Raw genomic sequence first — 19,014 nt, 5'->3', positions numbered from 1 at the left:
TCTTTCGGTTCCTTGCCGTTCTGAACCAACTTTTAGAGTTCTGAACCAATTCATTTTCAGTGGAATTATTTTTTACCGGTTCAACCCTATGGTGGAAAAGGGGCCTTTACGAGGTGGTAGTTTGAGTTACTTTGGGTCTTATATATAACTTCTTATCAATATACTTAAAATATGATTAAATGATATGGCATATTTCTTTACACAAGCCATCAAAGGAAAGCACATCTTCATCGTCATTTCTATCATCTTGCCAACACCCCTCTCTGCATGCCCACGTTTTGGACCCTCAATTAGTCCCCGGTTTAAAACAGTTTTACCCAATATGGGGAAAAAGCTTTTTGTGTTTTCCCTTATAACTTTGTAGTTTTAAGGGCAGAGAGGATGTTGTGCTGCACTCTATCTGCACACCCAAGATATATGTGTTCCATGTGAAAACCAGCACATTGCTTGCTGCACTTATCTGGGCTCCCAGCCTCCCACTGTATAGTTTTTACTCATTTGCGTTATTATTCATTTCTTGGTTTGCTGTATTACTATTGTATGTACCGGTAAATGTCAACATTTATTACGTTTTTCCATTTTAGGCCACACGCACGCACGCACGCACACACTATACACTACACACAGAATACGGAGTGCAGACTGTGGCTGACAGCTGTCTCTGTGTCCAGCTGCAGGGATGAGCCCGGGAGGAAGTCCCGCCCCCGTATGTCCCGGGTCATCTCGTCTGCAGGCCGTCCAACACAACAGCATCTCCACCTCTTCGTCGGCAGGGGGAGACAGAGGGCACGAACTCCACCCTGGACACTAAAACCCTCAGCAGTCAGTCAGTCAGTCAGTCAGTCACACACACAGGGGAGCTGACGGGCCCCCATCATGGTTGGGCTCATTATACATTTGAGTAAAATGTCAGGGTAACCGGAACAGTGGTAAACCTAAACATTGTGGGCACCTCACTGTTATTCCATTTAGATCTGAGGACGATTCTAAAAAACAGTTTTCTCATAAACCTATGTTTCCATGTCAGTGGTGCTCAACCTATTTCATGTCAAGACAAGGACCCCCAGAATTATCTGCATTTGCCCGGCGGACCCCCCATCTGAAAATATGTTGTTCCAGCGACACCCCCCCCCCCCCCCCCTTTTTTTTTGTTGTTATCCTTTCAAAATTCTAACGTTTTAGGCCTATTTCTATTTTCTAAGTGTAAATTTAGTTCTGGTAATAAGGATGTATACCTGTACCGTACATGTTCAAATCATTTACATTACTTTGGACCATTTTCCAAATTAATTCTTCATTGATTTACATTTGGGGGTCAATAAATTAATAAAATAACAGGCCGCTCTGGAAAGTTTGGCATAGACCGGGTTAACGGTGCCGGAGATTAGCTGGTAACGGACGGACGGACACACGGACGGAGGGCAAAACATACTCTCTCCCCATGCCTTCGGCCTGGGCCCACAATGTTTAGGTGCACACTGCCCACTTCCTGTATCCAATGTCAGACGTCTCAACCTTATCTTCACTTCAGGTCCTTAATACGTATCTGGAGAGGTGAACTTATCAGTTCTTTTATAGTAATAATAATAATAAGTATTATTATTATTATAAAACAATATTATTAATTCATGTGACCGTTTCAAGGAAGCCTATATTTTGCAGAACAGGAGACAAGAGAGGGAAGTCATGTGATGAGCCATACATAACCAGGGCAGTCATATAATGAGCCGCCCATACCTCTCTAGTTTCCTTTATGGTACAGGTGCAAAAACATACATTATCAAAAGAAAAAGCCTTAGGTCATTGACTCTTAAAAGGATCCCTGCAGGCCAATAAGACAAATATGCCTTAACACATTATACTTGACCTCTATAACTAAAATTACAAGTACAAACACCATCAATATTTTATTTCTTTCATAAATAGAGAATCTTTCACTCAATATGGACTGCTCCCGTCGCAAGTTGATGATGTCATATGTCCATGTGTGGTCCAGCCCTATGGAATTATGGAATGCATATAATAATTTAAAAAAAACGTAATACATCCTAAGGTTAATATGAGCATCAAAGCAATATTTAAAAAATAAAATGTATTAGCGCTTGCATTCCATACATTCCATATGTCAAATTTTGATGGTGTTTTCATTTTCATTTTTTAGTTAGGCCTATAGAGGGCAAGTACAGTTGGGTGCCACCGATATTGTCCCTTATCATTTGACCCATTTAGGCCTGACCTCAAAATTTTAAAAAAATTCCTTCTAAATCCTCCAGTTTTCTGAAATAAATATTTTCACGTTTTTTCTAAAATAGCAGACCTACAAGCTCGTAGCGCGCCACTCGGTGGCGCGCTATGAGCTTGTAGATCTGCTATTTTTCAATAGCTAAATTATAACAATGTTTAAAACACCAAAAGGGGTTCCCGCCCAAAATGGGTTAACTGTCCTTTTGCGCAGATCACGCAAACCTCAGCAAAAAGAAAAGGACAATATCGATGGCCTCCAACTGTATAGTGTTTTTATAGGCCAGGGGGCCTTTTATACACTGTGACCATCATGTGGCAACTGGATCATGTGTTGAGAAAAGGTCCGTTTCTGGTGACAACTAGCCCTTCTATAATATGCTACTACATCAATTATCATATTGCTTTTATTTCTAAACCGTATTTTCTTTTGCACTTGTAGTATGTTCTAAACGTAACTAGGATTGTTTGTGTTTTTCTTGTATGAATGATAGCGCACACCCAGTGCCTTGTGTTTTTTTGATGCAGGGCCAGAAAAATAGCTAAAGCAATGCAACTGTGTATTTTGTATAAAAGGAAAATATTTTGTATCATGTCTCTCCGTAGGAGTAATTCCTGGTTGTAAATTATCTGCTCGAGGTGCTTGATACTTTCCTACGATATTTCTAGCATTTCTTTAACATAACTGGTTACTAGAATGGATTGCACCCTGTCTGCTTTACACTTAAAATAAAAGCTAATTTTTACTTTGTGCATGGCTGAAAATGTTACGAAATATAAAATTAGGCTTCAGGCCCTACATTTTGTACTGTACAGTTAATGACAATCACTGAAAATCTAAATGCTAAAATAAAAAATGCATTTATTCTTGGTATCTCATTGCATTTCTTTTGTATAACTATTTTACAATGCCTTTAAATAATCCCACAGATGAAATCAAGATTAGAGCCTTTATATTAAAAAGAATGGTCTAGTCTGCCATCTAGTGACTGGATTTGGAACGTGCTACTGTAAATAAGGCATGAAACAAACTTGTGACTGCTTTTGACTGAAATGCAATGAAAATAAGTTATTTTATATCCAATTCAATAACCCTTCAAGGCCAAACCGCACTCCTTGCAACTGCCATTGGGGATAATGGTTGCAAGTATAGTTGCAAGGAGTTGCATTAGTGTGGACTGGCCTTTAGGATCAGTCCATTTCAGTAATGGATATAGTGTACAATAATAATGGACTCTATTCAGTTAAATGTGCTGTAAGTGACATTGTTTTGTTTTGTTAAAAATATCAAAGCTCTAGTAATCATTGCTAAAGAGTGTTTGTAAAGAGTAACTAGGGGGTCTCCAGTGCTTAAGTAAACAGAGAGTACATTTTCAGGTGGGACATCAGATCAAATCTAATCAGGAGAGAGAACCTATTCACCAGTTTCAATTTCTTGTTTTTGTCTCATCACTTCCCATTTCAGTTGTTTATCTATCCTGTATGAGTTCTGTGGATTGCATCAAATTAAAGGGTTATACTTTAGGAGCTGGAGAGACAGGGAGACGTTATAGCAGCGATTACTGTTGGAATATAAAGCTGTTTAAGACCTGTTTTTAGTAATGATTGTGTGTGTGTGACAATGTGGTGCTGAACACCGTATCAGATGTCCAGATGTCCTGGGTTGTGCTTTCAAGTGTCTGGTGTTTGGTAACACTTTGCCAAAGGGCTCATTTGTGTGTGTGTGTGTGTGTGTGTGTGTGTGTGTGTGTGTGTGTGTGTGTGTGTGTGTGTGTGTGTGTGTGTGTGTGTGTGTGTGTGTGCGCGCGTCTGAGTTGAGTGTAGGAGGTACCCCACCCTGTCTACTCAAACAAAGGCTCTGCTTAACTATTACCAGACTCCAGGCTTCATGACACGCACACACGCACAGGGTCGCACGCACGCACGCACGCACACAGTGTGTAAGTATGCATGTACAGTACATGAACACATGCACCTACACTAGGCATACACCTATATCATTTTCAGGGGAAAAAGACAAACATAAATAAATTAAAAGAAAAATAAGACTTAACGTTGGAATGATAAAACCTCATAAAATGTCAGGGTATATTGTGTCTAACAGATACGATTGTAGGATCCCTCATGATTAACTTTGAAAGTCCTTACATGTTTTGATTCAATACAGGTAGGCTAGTAATTTTCTTGATTTAAGTGTCACATGCTGTGTCCTATTTTGAGAATAAACTCTATTTAAAGCCCTTACTTGAAATAGTGCCGGGGCGATGTCTGCAGTATGCTAGGCCCCCATTATTTTTTACTACTTTCATCTACATTCATTCTACTGTATTTTTTACAACCAAGTGTCTTTACATCAATGTTTTTTGTATAATGTTTTTTTTTTTTTAACCTCAATGATGTATGAGTTTTCTGCGGTGCCTTTAAGTTTAAATGATGTCACCATATTGATCACCATCACAAGCTGTACCTCTTTTTGTAATCACAGACTCTGTTTAGTGATTGGTTTGTTTTTGAACCAAATGTTTGTATATAAGTAACTGTCAAAATGCTGTGTAGTGCCTGAAGGTCTGACCGAAACGTTGCCTACTTAATAAATGCATCCTCTGCCTTGTACCTTCTATTTTATTGATGTGCATTTGCCTACGCACCTGTTCCTATGAGCCTTTACTCTAGGTGTGTGAAAGTCTTTCTCTACAGATACTGCTTTCATCTCAAATGATGTGTCAGTACCAGTGTTGTTTTTGGCAGTAAATGTCTATTTTAGTTTAGTCATAGTCTTTGGAATGAATGAAACTTTAGTTTTATCCATATTTTAGTCACCTGGAATGTTTTAGTGTTTAGTCGACTATATCTGCAGTTCATTTAGTCGACTAAAATGTGTTTTGTCGGGCCTTGATGCCGTCGTAATGGCTCATTGTACACTTGAGCAGATAGCAGATCTACAAGCTCACAACACGTCGCGCTGCGACGCGTTGTGAGCTTGTAGATCGGCTATTTTCAGCATGTAACCAAGTGTAAAATGACATATACTGGATCTCTTGTCCACTAGTTCCTTCCTAACATTTTAGTCTAGGTTCTATCTGTTGAAGAAATATTGTCAATACATTTAGCTTAGTTTTAGTCATAATAGCTTAGTTTTCATTTAGATTCCATTTAGTTTTCATCAGTGAAAAAATAGAAATAGAAGCTGTTACCGTGCTGATAATATCCTCACACTCAAATGACACATCAGTCACATTGTTGGGGATTTTACTACTGCAGAATAATACACTCAATATAAAAGTATAAAAACACATTGGAAATTATGCAAAACAACTTGTTTTTGTCTGCCAACCTGCAGCTATACAAAAGTGTACAAAAGAATATGAAAAGACGTCATGTCTGTGAGTTTAACAAGAGGAGCACCATCATTGAAATCAGCGATTGTCACACATGCATCCATCAACACCAGCACTCACACAAAATCACACGTTTAAAAATACTTGCAGGTGCAAGGAAACCAAAAAAAAGGAAACAAAGGGAGAGGAAGGGGAAGTCACAGGATTTGACTTCCTGTAGTGTCTGAAGAGGGTGTGCAGAACCACAAACCCCAACTTGTAGATAACCAGCTCAAACTTTGTGGTCATCATCATAAACACCCCAGTGGTTATGGTGGGATAGTTCATTCAAATCAAGTGAGGAAAATGTACAGCATTCTAAAGCCTTTACAACAGAGAAAGCACAGAAGCAAGATAAAGGTGTGTTACGCAACATGCGCCGCCCCTGCTCTACTACACACATGTCTTGGACAGTACAGTAAATGGGCAATATGCACACAGGATAACTCTTCCTACTTCCTGCCTCTGTTCCATTTAGTGTGCAGTGGTTCTCAAACCTTTTATTCTCAAGGACTCCCATAACTCTGGGAGTGTACAAATGGAATCAAATAGACCTTTACGGGTCCATTTGGTTCCATTTGTACACTCTCAGAGTTACACACCGACTCAAGGACACTTGGAGACCCACTGGTGTAGCAGAGTGTTTCCAGTGAGCCAACATGCACAATAGCAGCACCCTGACCCTGACTGACCAGAATGGAACAGAGCCTTCATTAGTAGCAGCGGTAACACCTGTGAAGGAAGTAGGGAAGGGGCCCAAGTTCTTTCCAAAATGGCGTGTGTGCATATAGAGCCCATACCTAGTCAAAAAATAATGTTCATTGTCTTTAGGGGGATTCTAGTCGGAGAACCTCTGCATGTTGGCGTCTCTCCGGGCGGTGCTGTTGTCCAGGAAGCGGTCGCAGGGGAACTCGATGAGGTCTCCCTCGTCCAGGGGTCCCACCAGCCGCGGGGGGCGACTGCTCTGGTAGCTGGTGAAGTCGGCGGACACTGCCGCGGCAGCCGCCGCCGCCATGGCAGGACGGAACGGCCGTCGGCGGGTGGAGTACATGTGTCGCACGTGCACGGCCGACTTCCTCCTCTGCAGCCGCCGCCTCAGGCTCCTGCCCAGCCAGACGCCGCCGATCACCAGCAGGAGCACGGCGTTGCCCGCCAAGGTCGCCACGGTGACCAGCTGGAGGTCAGAGGTCAGCCTGCCGCCTCCTCCTCCTCGCCCGCTGCTGCTTCTCCACAATCCCGCCTCCGGGAGGGTGACCAGGCCCGCGCAGTGGTCGCGGGGCGCCACCTGACACACGGAGCCGGCCACCACCCCTTCCACACACACCATGTAGGTCACGTCGGCGGCGAGCTCACGCAGGGTCACGGAGCGGGCCGCGCCCGGGGCGTAGACGTAGCGGGGGAATCGGTCCGGCGTGCCGAAGCGGTCGAACAGGACACGGTAGTGGACCTCCCCGTCGTCCCTCCGCCCGGGTCGTCCGAGGCCCGGCGTGTGCCGCCGGTGGTCCGCGGTGGACCAGTGGACCGTGACGGTGCTGGACGTGACCTGGTCCACGGACACGTTGGCGATGAAGTGTCGGTTGAACACGCAGGGGTCCGTGATCACGGGCAGGGTCTCCTCGTCCTGCGCCGCCGCCACGAGAAGGTCAAACGTCTCTCCCGATCGGACGAGCAGCGGCGTGGAGAGCTGCTCCGTGGCGGCGGTTGTGTCGCGGACGCCTTCGTCCCGTCGGGTGAGCGCGGGAAAGGCCGGAGGAGGAGCCGTGCTCGAAACAGGATGTTGTGACCTTCGCCTGCCAGGTCGCGACCTCGGGCCGACTGGCTTTTTTTTTTGCCTCTTTCTTTCCACTGAGGAAGCTGAGGCCTCTGCGGCCTCTGTGGCTGCTGAGGCCTCTGTGGCTGCTAAGGCCTCTGCGGCCTCTCTCACCTCTGGACCCCCCTGGTCTCCCTTGATTCCTGTGTCTTCCTCCCCTTCTCTCTTCCTCTTCTCCCCTTCACCCCCCACCCCCCCAACCACCCCATTTCCCACACCGGTCTTGTTTAAGCCTACTATATCTTCACTCCTACTCTCCTCCTCTGTCTTCCCCTGGTCCTCTCCATCATCATTTCTCCCTGTTGTTTCCTCCTGCGGTGTCTCTCCCTCCCCCGCCCTTCTCCCCCTGTCCTCCACTACTTCCTTCTCCAGGATCCCCCCTCCCCGGCTCTCCTCGGGCCCAGCTCGGCTCTCACTACACAAGCTGGTCCAGTTCCCGAGTGGCAGCAGCTGGGAGCTGTTTACATAGTCTAAATACTTCCCCCGCAGAGTCGCCGGGTGATGACACTGAACGAACACGGTCAACAGTTTCCCCTGAGAGTGCGCGGACGTCATCCAGCGTTTCAGTTCGCCGAGGCGGCAGTCACAAGTCCAGTTGTTGCCATGGAGATCCAGGTCGTAAAGGACATTGTTGAGGGCAAAAATTTCCCCGGACAGGCTGGTGAGGCGGTTGTCTTTAAGCTTCAAAGTCCTTAGATGATTCAGTTGTGCGAAGGCTAAAGAGTCCACATTGGAAATCCGGTTGCGACTGAAGTCAAGTTCCTCTATGCGCTCCAGGGGGTCGAGGAGACCCGCAGGGATTTCCGCCAGTTCGTTCCCATCAATAAAAAACTCTCTCAGGCTCGACAGTCCTTTCAAAGCCCCACCGTGCAGAATGGAGATGTTGTTGTTGCTGAGGGAGAGCTTGGACAACTTTTTCAGGTTCTGGAAGACCTGATTCCCAACATGTGTAATTTCATTCTCAGAAAGGAGCAGTGTTGTCAACGCTCTGAGTTGAGAAAACGTGAACGTGTTACGCACGGCCGACTGCTTGTTGTGGGCCAGGTTTAGGAAGCGCAAGTTGTTGAGCTTTGAAAAGGCGTTTCTGTGTATGTGCTGGATCTGGTTGGACTCCAGATGGAGGTAATGGAGATTAGTTAAGCTCTTAAAAACAGAGTCCTGCAGCAGCTCTATGCCATTGCCGTCCAGTCGCAGCTTAACAAGACTGTCCAAGTTGGAAAAGAGCTCTGGCGTGATTTTCTTGAGGTCATTGTTATTGCTGTAAAGAATAGTCAATTTCTTGAGCGACTGCAAAGTCCCAGGGTGTACCGTTGACAGCAGGTTATGGCCCAAATACAACTCCTCCAAATTGGAGAGTTTTTCGAGCGCTTTGGGGTGAATCGTTTGTATTTGATTGTACTGCAAATTCAACCGTATGAGGTTACTGTACCGTGTGAAGTCGAAGGCGGAGATGTTGCAAATGAAGTTCCCCCCGAGGCTGAAGACGCGCACGTCCTCGGGGACCCGCGAGGCGACTTTGGGCACGGCGCGCAGCCCTCGGTTGGTGCACAGGAGGTGTTGCGCGTGCTGACAGTCACAGCGCTCCGGACAAAAGCCGCCTCTCTCCGCCGTTGGTGAACACGAGACGAGTCCTTCGGACGTCAACAAGATCAAACATATGGCCGCCGCGAAATGACCGCCGGTATCCATCGCCATATAGGGCAGTTGTTTGCTGCACGGCCCAGTGTCTGGTGGTGATGATGTCTGGCATTCGCTGTCGCCGTTGCTCAGGTGCATTCACCCGCCGTCCCCTCTATTACGCTGGTGCATTGTACGCCCGTTGTCCACTTGTTGTTGTTGCACGGCAACGTTGAAAGAAAAGTTCTGTAGGAAAGCTGTGAACTCCCCGGTCCATCTCTCTGAGCACTAATTGTCTATAGAAGGAGATAATTTGTGTGCTGCATGCACTCTCTGGTGCCGTCTGAGGAAACGTTCACCTCCCCAAAATGCCTTCATCCCCCAAGTGGTCATCTGCTGCAAATTACAGACCTCCGCCAAAAACAGAAAGGAGAGAGAGAAAAAAAGTTCATTCGTCTCTCTCTCTCTCTCTTCTCTGTGTATGTCTCTCTTCCTGTCTCTCCCCTAACCCCCCTCCCATTTTCTCTCTCTCGCTCAATTGCTCTTTAAAAGCGTGCGCGCGTATATGTGTGAGAGATCCCCCTCCAAATCATCACAGTATCTTCAGTGCGTGATGGCGCATCCCCCGTCAAAGCCAGATGTCAACTTTACGCACAGGAATAATATTGAAGCCTGCTACACGTGTTTACGCGCGCCTTGCGCTCACGTAACCAATCAAAAAACACAAGTAGGTCACATTCACAGAATGTAAAGGAGGAGGCATTGGGAAACATTGGGCCGAACCCTTTGACCGACTTTCTTTCAGGCGCGCCCCCGCATCCTGCTGCACCAGTGCACCGGGGGTCTCAGCTTTGGATCCATTCCTCGGTATGGAGAAAGCAGACGGGAAGGTTTCCTTCCCACGAGGGTCCCTCGGGGACCCCGAAGTCTTGGATTCCCTAGCTCTCACTGAAACTCACAGAGTCACATGCCTAGTAAGCTTGCCCAGACCTATAGGCTATTAGCCTGAATGATTTTTCAATGCAGCCACCAAAACAAACAAACAAATTATGAACACGAACATGCATTATAAATATGAACATGATCAACAATGACTAAAAAGTTCTACCGCGTCGCTCTCATGAACGCGCCCTCGTTGTGTTGCGGGCGGGTCGCAAAGGACCATGGCGCGCAGATGGTTCACATTTGTGAGAAGTGGAATTCGGGTCATGATGTGGTGTGTTAAGACTACAGCGGCGAAGTGCCAAATCGCATGAGTTAAAGATCTCGACTTTAAAATCGAGCAAATACATGCACAGAGATCGTCGTGTTCAGTGCAATGGGGCATACATAGCGCTTACTGTAACTTTGCAGAATGATTGGATTTGTGTTGTGTTGCTCGCTGACTGGGTAGTGTTGCAACTTAAGCATGCACCGCCACAGCCAACACATCTGGACGTTTATGGCACACGATGACGTAGAACGTATACACGACGCGCGCGCGCACGCACACACACACACACACACACACACACACACACGTTGTCAACTTGAGAGGAATTGAAACTTAGAAACTCGCATTATAGTCCCATTGGAGAAATTATAGTTAGAGCACACAAACGCGCACATACACACACGTGCACGCACGCACGCACACTGACAGATTGAACCACCCTCGAGAAATATAGGTGATGCAATGTTTTCCAGTCCTAATGGATGACTATTGTAGCTGTAAGCTGCTTGTCTTGCCAGCACAGAGGGGAGATGCATGTCTATGCATATAGGCAGCCATTAGGCTCTTAGCTGTGTGTGTGTGTGTGTGTGTGTGTGTGTGTGTGTGTGTGTGTGTGTGTGCATGCGTGCATACGTGTGTGAACTCTGGCCCTTTGGGGGGAAACCCCCCGTCCATCAGCGAGGTCATTTCCTGTCTAGCCCTCTCTCCATCTCTCCCTTCACCTCCCGACCCCACTGTGTCTCTCATCCCCTCACAGGAACACACACACCTCTCTCTCCATCTCTCCCTTCACCCCCCGACCCCACTGTGTCTCTCATCCCCTCACAGGAACACACACATCGAGGGCATACAGTAGAGCTCAGATCAGCTCAAACACAGTCCATTTATTTTAATAAGCGGTGGTCTGGGCATCGTCACATGCTAAACCCAACAGACAACATGTCCGACTTTAATAGGGTGAACCGAGTAGGTCCAAAACTCCAAATTATGTTTTGCTACGACATCAAAAATAGACTCAGCTTAACTTTATTCTGGTGTACGGGATGATAGAGAATGACAGCCTGGCACGGAGAGAATGAGTCACATGTTAATCTGCCATGACAAAAGGGATGGATGACCAAGGAGGATGAGAGCATGAACTGAGAGAAAAAGCCAAATATGTAGACTGGTTCATAGCATTAAGGACTTACGTTACTCTCGACTTCCTGCGCACGCATGAATTGCAGCACAGCCGTCGACTGCTGCAAAAATACGATTTCGCTACTCACCAACACAAAGACGGTTTTGTGGTGTCGAAAGAAGCCTACTTTCCCTAGTGGACGCACTCTGAGCCCTGAGCCCTGAATGCACTTTTTGGCCAGAAAAGAAAACTTTTCACCGGAAGAAAAAATATGTTTTAGTCATTCCACTGCGCGATCAACCGATATTGCCAAGAGAAAACATCATAGACAAGATTTCCTTCTGGTAAAAACATTTTTTTTAGTTCTGGCCAAAAAGTGCATTTTATATGTGTGGTGGGGGGCTCAGAGTGCGTCCACTAAGGAAAGTAGGCTTTCTAATAACACGAGCTGCATTTGTGAAAAGTAGTGAAAACGTTATTTTGGTTTTCACTACAGACGAGAGGCTGATCTGCATTTCAAGCAAGAAAGAGAAGAGTAGCATAGCTCTAATGCAAAGGCGTTAGAGCTATGGACCAGAGCTAAAAGTATACCATATAGCGTTAAGGAGAAGTCCTTAATGCTATGGACCAGAGCTGTAGTTGTTAAAAAGCAGCAAAAAACAAACAGAAGGCAGAGGAGAATCAGAAGGTTGTGAGAAAGAGACAAATCTATAAAGTCGTAGACAAATGTCTTTGTGGGAGCAGCCAGCATGCCCTTTCGGAGTTGACCCAGATTCACATGGAGACGTCCACAATGGGGAGAGTTGAAGACCGCCAGCTCAGAGCTGTCTGTGGGTATGCCTGCACACAATGACGGCTGCGTGCCGGTTTTACCGGCCCTTTCCTCTCCTGTCACCAGCCCTCTGTCCTCCCATAGGGCTTCTCCACCGTTCATTCAACAGAGCGAATGACAGTGAACTCCATCAATGGAGTGAGACAGAGGTGAAGAACGGAGGGAGAGAGAGCGAGAGAGAGAGAGAGAGAGAGAGAGAGAGAGAGAGAGATAGAGTAAGAAAGGAAGACAGAGGGAGGGAGGGAGGGAGCTGTCGGGTGAGACCTGATTCTGTCAGAGGAGAGAGAGTTCTTGTTTAACTGTCTGCACCTGAATCTATTTCCAGACTGGCTACGGTTTGCTGTGTGATTGCATGCACGTGTACACACATATGAGCATGTCTGAGAGTACTTCTGCATCAAATAAAGAATATTAAGGTCAATGCAGGTGAGTGAGTGAGTGAGTGTGAGGGTGTGTGTGTGTGTGTGTGTGTGTGTGTGTGTGTGTGTGTGTGTGTGTGTGTGTGTGTGTGTGTGTGTGTGTGTGTGTGTGTGTGTGTGTCTGCGTGCGTGCGTGCGTGCGTGTGCACAAATGAACGAATGTGAGTGAAGATGAGATGACAGTGCACCGTACTGTACCGTACAGTATGTAGGTCGTCTGGGAAGTGTTCCGTTTCTCTGAAGTGGCTAGCTAGCGCTCAGGTGTTGAAAGACCTCTGTGAAAGAAAGAGAGACGGTGGGGGAGGGAGATGTTGAGTCAAGATCTACAGCCATGCGCGTTTAGTTACTCGCACTATACTTGTAAAGCCTTCATTGGGCTCTGTACGACTCAATACGGGGCTGGTCAGGGCAGAGAAGTGGGCCATATGCTTCTTCTTTCTTCAACTTACTTCACCTTCAACTCTTGTTGTAACATCATGATCACAGCTGAAAAAGAGTGAATGTACAATCTCCCAAAGTTTTAGCCGTTTCAAAAGTAGTCTTAGAAATGGAGGGCGAAGAAATAATCAAAGGATGGAAAAAACAGACTTATCAGGATGAAGACAGGCGCATGCACACACACACACAGCCACACAAACACTAAACACAGTATATAGCAGTTAGTATGTAGTTGAAGAAATAAGAGACAAACCGCAAACTACAGCTGTAATAATGAGCTGTAATAATGGGATATAATGTTATCTAACACATTCAATACATGACTGAAAAATTCAGGTTCTAGGGGGCAATAGGTCGACAATCCCGGCGTAAGAGCGCATAGGTGCTCTCTCTCTCTCTCTCTCTCTCTCTCTCTCTCTCTCTCTCACACACACACACACACACACACACACACACACACACATGTATGTACGTGTATTTAGGCCTAAAGAAAACACAGCGGGCGTTGACCTTAAAGTGACAACGTGGCCTATACCCCCCACACTGTGACACACAGTGTGTGGGGTAGGCCCTCTTAACAAACACATACAGTACCTATATATGCACAGCACACACATGCAACACATTGACTCAGTGGGGGTGTGACAGTGCAAGCAGCTAATGATGTGGCTCACACAGTCACAAGCGCACAGGAAGTGTCGCTATTAGAAACATGTGTGGCTCATTCATTGTCTAAGAACGCTGGGATCTCTCAGCAGCCCAGTGGCTCCTAGCAACCCTGAGTTGACTGCATGTGTGCATACGTTGGTTAGGCACGCATACTAATACAGTCCGACAGGCATTAGTTAAAACTAACCTGATTATTATTATAAATTAGTTAAAACTAACCCGTGGCTTCCTGTGAGGTTAGGTTTAGGGTTTGATTTTGGGGTAGGGTGCCGTACGAATGCCTGTCAGAACTGTTGTTCTGTCGGACTAAACACAAATCTCAAATCAGGGCTCATGACAATAATCAGTGTGAAGGATAAGGCACACTGGAGATGAATAGCAGCTTTGTGCCGTGGATTAGTCTTCGACCAGGGCTCTAATCAATAGAGCGCCTACTCAAACAAACAACAGATTGGGGCCTATATATCTCTGAGTGGTAGGGAGTGCAGGGAATGTGTTGAGTGCATGAGTGTGTGTATTTGTGTGTGTTTGTACATGGTATGCTTGTGTATGTTTTGCTTCTTTGTTACTTCTTTGCAGTGGTCCAGCGACCCTCCGGCCTGGGTTCTTAGGGCTATATCTTGCGCCACCCCTTACCCCTTATCCCTAAACTTATTTGTAATTTTTTACTATTTTGAAAACCCTTTTAAAATAGTTAAAATGGCCAATCTACAAGCTCACAACGTGCTGATGTAGATCGGCTAGTTGAACTATTTTAAAAGGGTTTTCAAAATAGTAAAAAATGGCAAATAAGTTGAAGGATAAGGGGTTAGGGGTGGTCTTACAGGTCTGGGAGCGTACGAATGGAACCAAACCATCCAGTTTCCATCGATGTGTACACTCTCAGAGTTAGGGGGGGTTAAAAAAGGTTTCAGAATTAGAGTGGGCTGTGCCAGAATGAAGCAAAGAGAGAAAGAAGAGAAGATGGGAGGGGGAGGAGTAAGGAGGCATGGATGGAGAGTTTACATGAACAACAGCTGTTGCGATCGTTAAGAGCTTTAGCTAGAGCCGGAGATCACAGATCTACCCCACACTCAACAGGCATTAGCTGTGTGAGTGGCTCTACATGTGTGTGTTTGAGTGCTTAGAATGACACGCACGCACGCACGCACGCACGCACGCACGCACGCACACACGCACACACAAGGAGACAGAGAGGGAGTGCACAAAAGAGATGAAGAGAATTCCTGCTCTTGCAGCAACATGTGTCTAGTGTCTCTACATATATAGTGAATTTGTGTGTGTGTGTGTGTGTGTGTGTGTGTGTGTGTGTGTGTGTGTGTGTGTGTGTGTGTGTGTGTGTGTGTGTGTTTGTGTGTGTGTGTGTGTGTGTGTGTGTGTGTGTGTGCGTGTGTGTGTGTGTGTGTGTGTGTGTGTGTGTGTGTGTGTGTGTGTGAGAGAACAAACCTCAGTGTTCATTTTACTGTGCAGAAATGCACATATATATGGACTATAGAAATGGACTCAAATGGACCCATTGGGGTCAAACTTTACTTTATGTGCGCGTCATTAGTACAGTATGTAGTCTGTATTTGGTCTATATTATATTGTAGACAGTGCAGGGAACACCTGGACCCCATTCTTGCCAACCCCTCCCCTAAATCCCCACCATTCCCTGCTACGTCCCAGCTGGTTCCCATCGTGGGACGGATGGAGGAAAGAAAAAGGAGTGTGTGTGTGCGCGCAGGGGAGGGGGTCCTGCTACTTCAATTCCCACACGGAACGCTGACCTCTAACAGGCACATCATACAGAGTTTCCCAGGAACGAGAATGACTCCGCAATCCCAAAAACACAACACATCATTCACATCACGTCAGTCAAGCGCCATGCAGCCACACGGGTCCTTGGACCGCGGAGCCAATAGGTTCTGTGCAGAACTCTAGTCCTATACTCTAGTCTCTAGAGAGTCTCTAGTCTCTAGGCATACCGATTTCCTGTTCTGGTTCAGTTTGCTTCTTTTGATTGGCTCGGCAGATTTCAACCGGAAACACACTATGAAGGTGGTTGTGATATAGAACAGCTGGGCAACTTTGACAATGGAGAGGGCCACTATATTTATAATATTTCCACACTCACTCCAGAGGGCCACATTGCATATTACTGTCGTAGCAAAAATGTACCGATCTACAAGCTCAAAACGCGTCGCACTGCAACGCGTTTTGAGCTTGTAGATCAGCTATTTTTTAATTGAAATCCTGAAAAGTAACATTTTTATTTAGTTTCAAATGCATTTAGTTATAGTTATGTTAACTTTATGAACTAAATACAAATACTTAAATTACTAGTAGGCCTAATTAGCTGAAATCAATACTATATCAGTATTCTGATATGAACCTGCGGGCCGCATTAAGTGACGGTGGGGGCCGCATGTGGCCCCCGGGCCGCCATGTATATGCCCATGTATGATCTAGGTTAGAAGACCCTCGGCCTGGCTCTAACAGGAATGGTTGGTGTGTGACGATTCAGCTGAAGTATTCAGTACACAGATGGGGAATCCATCTAGTGCTGGATAAATGACGTGACAATAAGACATGAGACATAGAAACGTGACATGATGATAAGAATAAGGCTGACCGCCTCCCCCTGGCCAGCCGGGGCGCCTGATGGAAGGGAAAGGAACTGGTTGGAATAATGTGTTCCTTCCACACGCTATACGTCCAACCGGGGAAACTCCCCCCTGTCACGTGAAAAGAAGCCGCTTGGACGCTCATGCACTGAAGGAAGCATGAGGTCAGTCTGTTGCTCTCCCCAGGTTGGCAGAGGCAGTGTAGAGCCCAGGTTTGCTACAAAATCGTGGGATAACAAAACAATTAGAAAAAAAGGAATAAGGCTGACCTCAATGGCGACATCTAACCTCGTATCAATAAAGAACATGCTGTAAGGACAACAAGCTGTATCACTTATCACGTACATAGATAAACAATGTATCTCGTATCAAGTGTATACTGTAGACTTCATTAGATGTACATGGACAAATCATAACAAAGGTGTATGCGTTTCCGGTTCAATTCATACGTAGTCATAATTATGTAGCTATATGGGAAACTGAGCCGGAACAGCCTATGACCGATTTATAAAGATCAGAGCAGACCTGGCCTCAATAAGACAACTCCATGACAAAAAAACCTAAAAAACAACACACAACCCATTTCCAAAATGGCTGACTACAGTAAAACTTCACTACCCAGAGGAACTGAGTTTACCCAGCTCATGTGAGCTTGAAGGTCTGCTATTTTCGGTGTATGACACCGTCATACGATGCAGCATAAACTGGACATGTTTCAGGTGACATCGAGCTACTCCCTGGTAACCATGAGGTCATGTTGTGTTGTAGAGACGAAATGCTGATAGAAAGGGAACAGAGCAAGGCCCTGAGTGGGTCTTCTGAGAGTTGAGAATGGAGGGAAAGGGGGGAGAAAAAGGGGGGGGATGGGAGATGGATGGAGGGGGGAGGGAGGTATGCTACATCTGGAAAAAATTACCATGCGTGCCATTTCTCTGTGGAGAAGAGAGAGAGAGAGAGAGAGAGAGGGAGTTAAAGTAGAAAAAGGAATAAGGGGCGCAGAGTGGAGGAGCAAAAGAGATGGAAACGAAATGGGTGGAAGAGAGAGAGAGAGAGAGAGAGAGAGAGAGAGAGAGATGAAGGGATGGAGGGATGGGGAAAGGGAGCCCAAAGCTTTGATCTGCCAGGTCTGATAGAAACTGTCTGCACACATAATCAGGCTCAATCATATAATTGCGCTGAAAGAAAGAACACTTTGCCTTTAGATCACTGGGCTGCCTGCATGTAAGATAACATGCATATGCTCACGAACACAAACACCCAGAGACACTGAGAGTTGCGTGACATGCACGCGCATGCACAAATACGCATGGATGTGTGTGCATGTGTGACACACACACGCACGCACGCACGCACGCACGCACGCACGCACGCACGCACGCACGCACACACACACACACACACACACACACACACACACACACACACACACACACACACACACACACACACACACACACACACACACACACACACACACACACACACACACAGTTTGTATTACTCATATTAACGATATGGATGAACTATACTATTACAATACACTAAACTTTACTTAAACCTGTGATGTGAGTCATGTGACAATGAAGCTGATAATTGGTTCCATGATGAACACCCATACAGACACAGTACACATCAAGCAATGCATAGAATTGCAAGCTTTACTCATCATCAAGTACAATTCATCTTGTGTTGCAAACACAGAGGAACAAATAGCTCTTTATGTGTCAGGCTTAAAACAAAGCCATCAATCCTTCAAACATTTCAGAAGGATGGAGAGCAGAAACATCTGAACTGCAGCTGTTGGTTCAAAGTCCCACACTGCTTTGCCCTGGTACAATATCGCCCTCTTCTGACTGGGACCTTTATAGCATGTTAAATGACTTAAAATCGTTCTAGCTAGCATGCAGTATGGAGTATGGATGGACCACTGGACCAGGGCTGTTTTGGGCAGTTGCAGTAAGTTACCAAAAACAGCCAGTAGCCTAACCTTATATAACCTAGATGACACTCTGACTCATATAGCTCACATTATTCCTGTGTGTGCAGTGTGTGTGTGTGTGTGTGTGTGTGTGTGTGTGTGTGTGTGTGTGTGTGTGTGTGTGTGTGTGTGTGTGTGTGTGTGTGTGTGTGTGTGTGTGTGTGTGTGTGTGTGTGTGTGTGACACTCACGTACAGGTCCATCTCAATGAATTAGAATATTGTGTAAAAGTTCATTTTCTTCCATAATATAATTCAAAAAGTGAAACGTTCATATATTCTAAATTTATTGTGCATAAAGTGTTATATATACATAAAGTTTTGTTTTAATCTTGATGATTATGGCATACAGCTCATGAAAATCAAAAAATCCTATCTCAACAAATTTTAATATTTAAAAATGTTTTTTTAAATGAGAAATGTCGACCATCTGAAAAGTATATTAATGTATGCAGTCAATACTTGGTCTGGGCTACTTTTGAACAAATTATTTCATCAATGGGGCGTGGCATGGAGGTGATCAGCCTGTGCTACTATAGAGGTGTTATGGAAGTCCAGGTTTGTTTGTTTGAGCCATAAATGTATTTGTATTGTTGAGTCTCATGTCTCACCTTCTTGACAATACAACCTAGATTCTGTGTGGGGTTCAGGTCAGGCCAGTTGGCTGGTCAGTAATACCATGGTCAGTACACCAAT

General features: G+C 45.6%; 2 protein-coding genes across 2 annotated transcripts in view; one reads left to right on the top strand and one right to left on the bottom strand.

The window, feature by feature from the left end:
- creb5a (cAMP responsive element binding protein 5a) overlaps positions 1–836 on the top strand; it is a 45,354-nt gene extending 44,518 nt beyond the window's left edge. The window contains exon 11 of the mRNA XM_079522303.1: positions 672–836. Within this exon, the coding sequence (XP_079378429.1) occupies positions 672–811 (140 nt within the window). The 3' untranslated portion in view covers positions 812–836. The remainder of the gene's footprint in view (positions 1–671) is intronic.
- A 4,607-nt stretch (positions 837–5,443) lies between these two features.
- Positions 5,444–9,374, bottom strand: tril (TLR4 interactor with leucine-rich repeats). Its single transcript, XM_079522783.1, has one exon. The coding sequence runs from the start codon at positions 9,202–9,204 to the stop codon at positions 6,457–6,459; it is 2,748 nt and encodes a 915-aa protein (XP_079378909.1). The 5' UTR covers positions 9,205–9,374; the 3' UTR covers positions 5,444–6,456.
- Positions 9,375–19,014: the final 9,640 nt, after the last annotated feature.

The sequence above is a fragment of the Electrona antarctica genome (genome assembly GCF_951216825.1).
Source record: "Electrona antarctica genome assembly, chromosome: 15".
Classification (NCBI taxonomy): Eukaryota; Metazoa; Chordata; class Actinopteri; order Myctophiformes; family Myctophidae; genus Electrona; species Electrona antarctica.
The sequence above is the reverse complement of the archived record's forward strand: the minus strand, read 5'-3'. Positions and strand labels throughout refer to the sequence as shown.

What these genes read in the sequence shown, in the direction of transcription:
- tril (XM_079522783.1), bottom strand. Translation starts at nt 9,204, where the DNA reads ATGCACCTGAGCAACGGCGACAGCGAATGCCAGACATCATCACCACCA.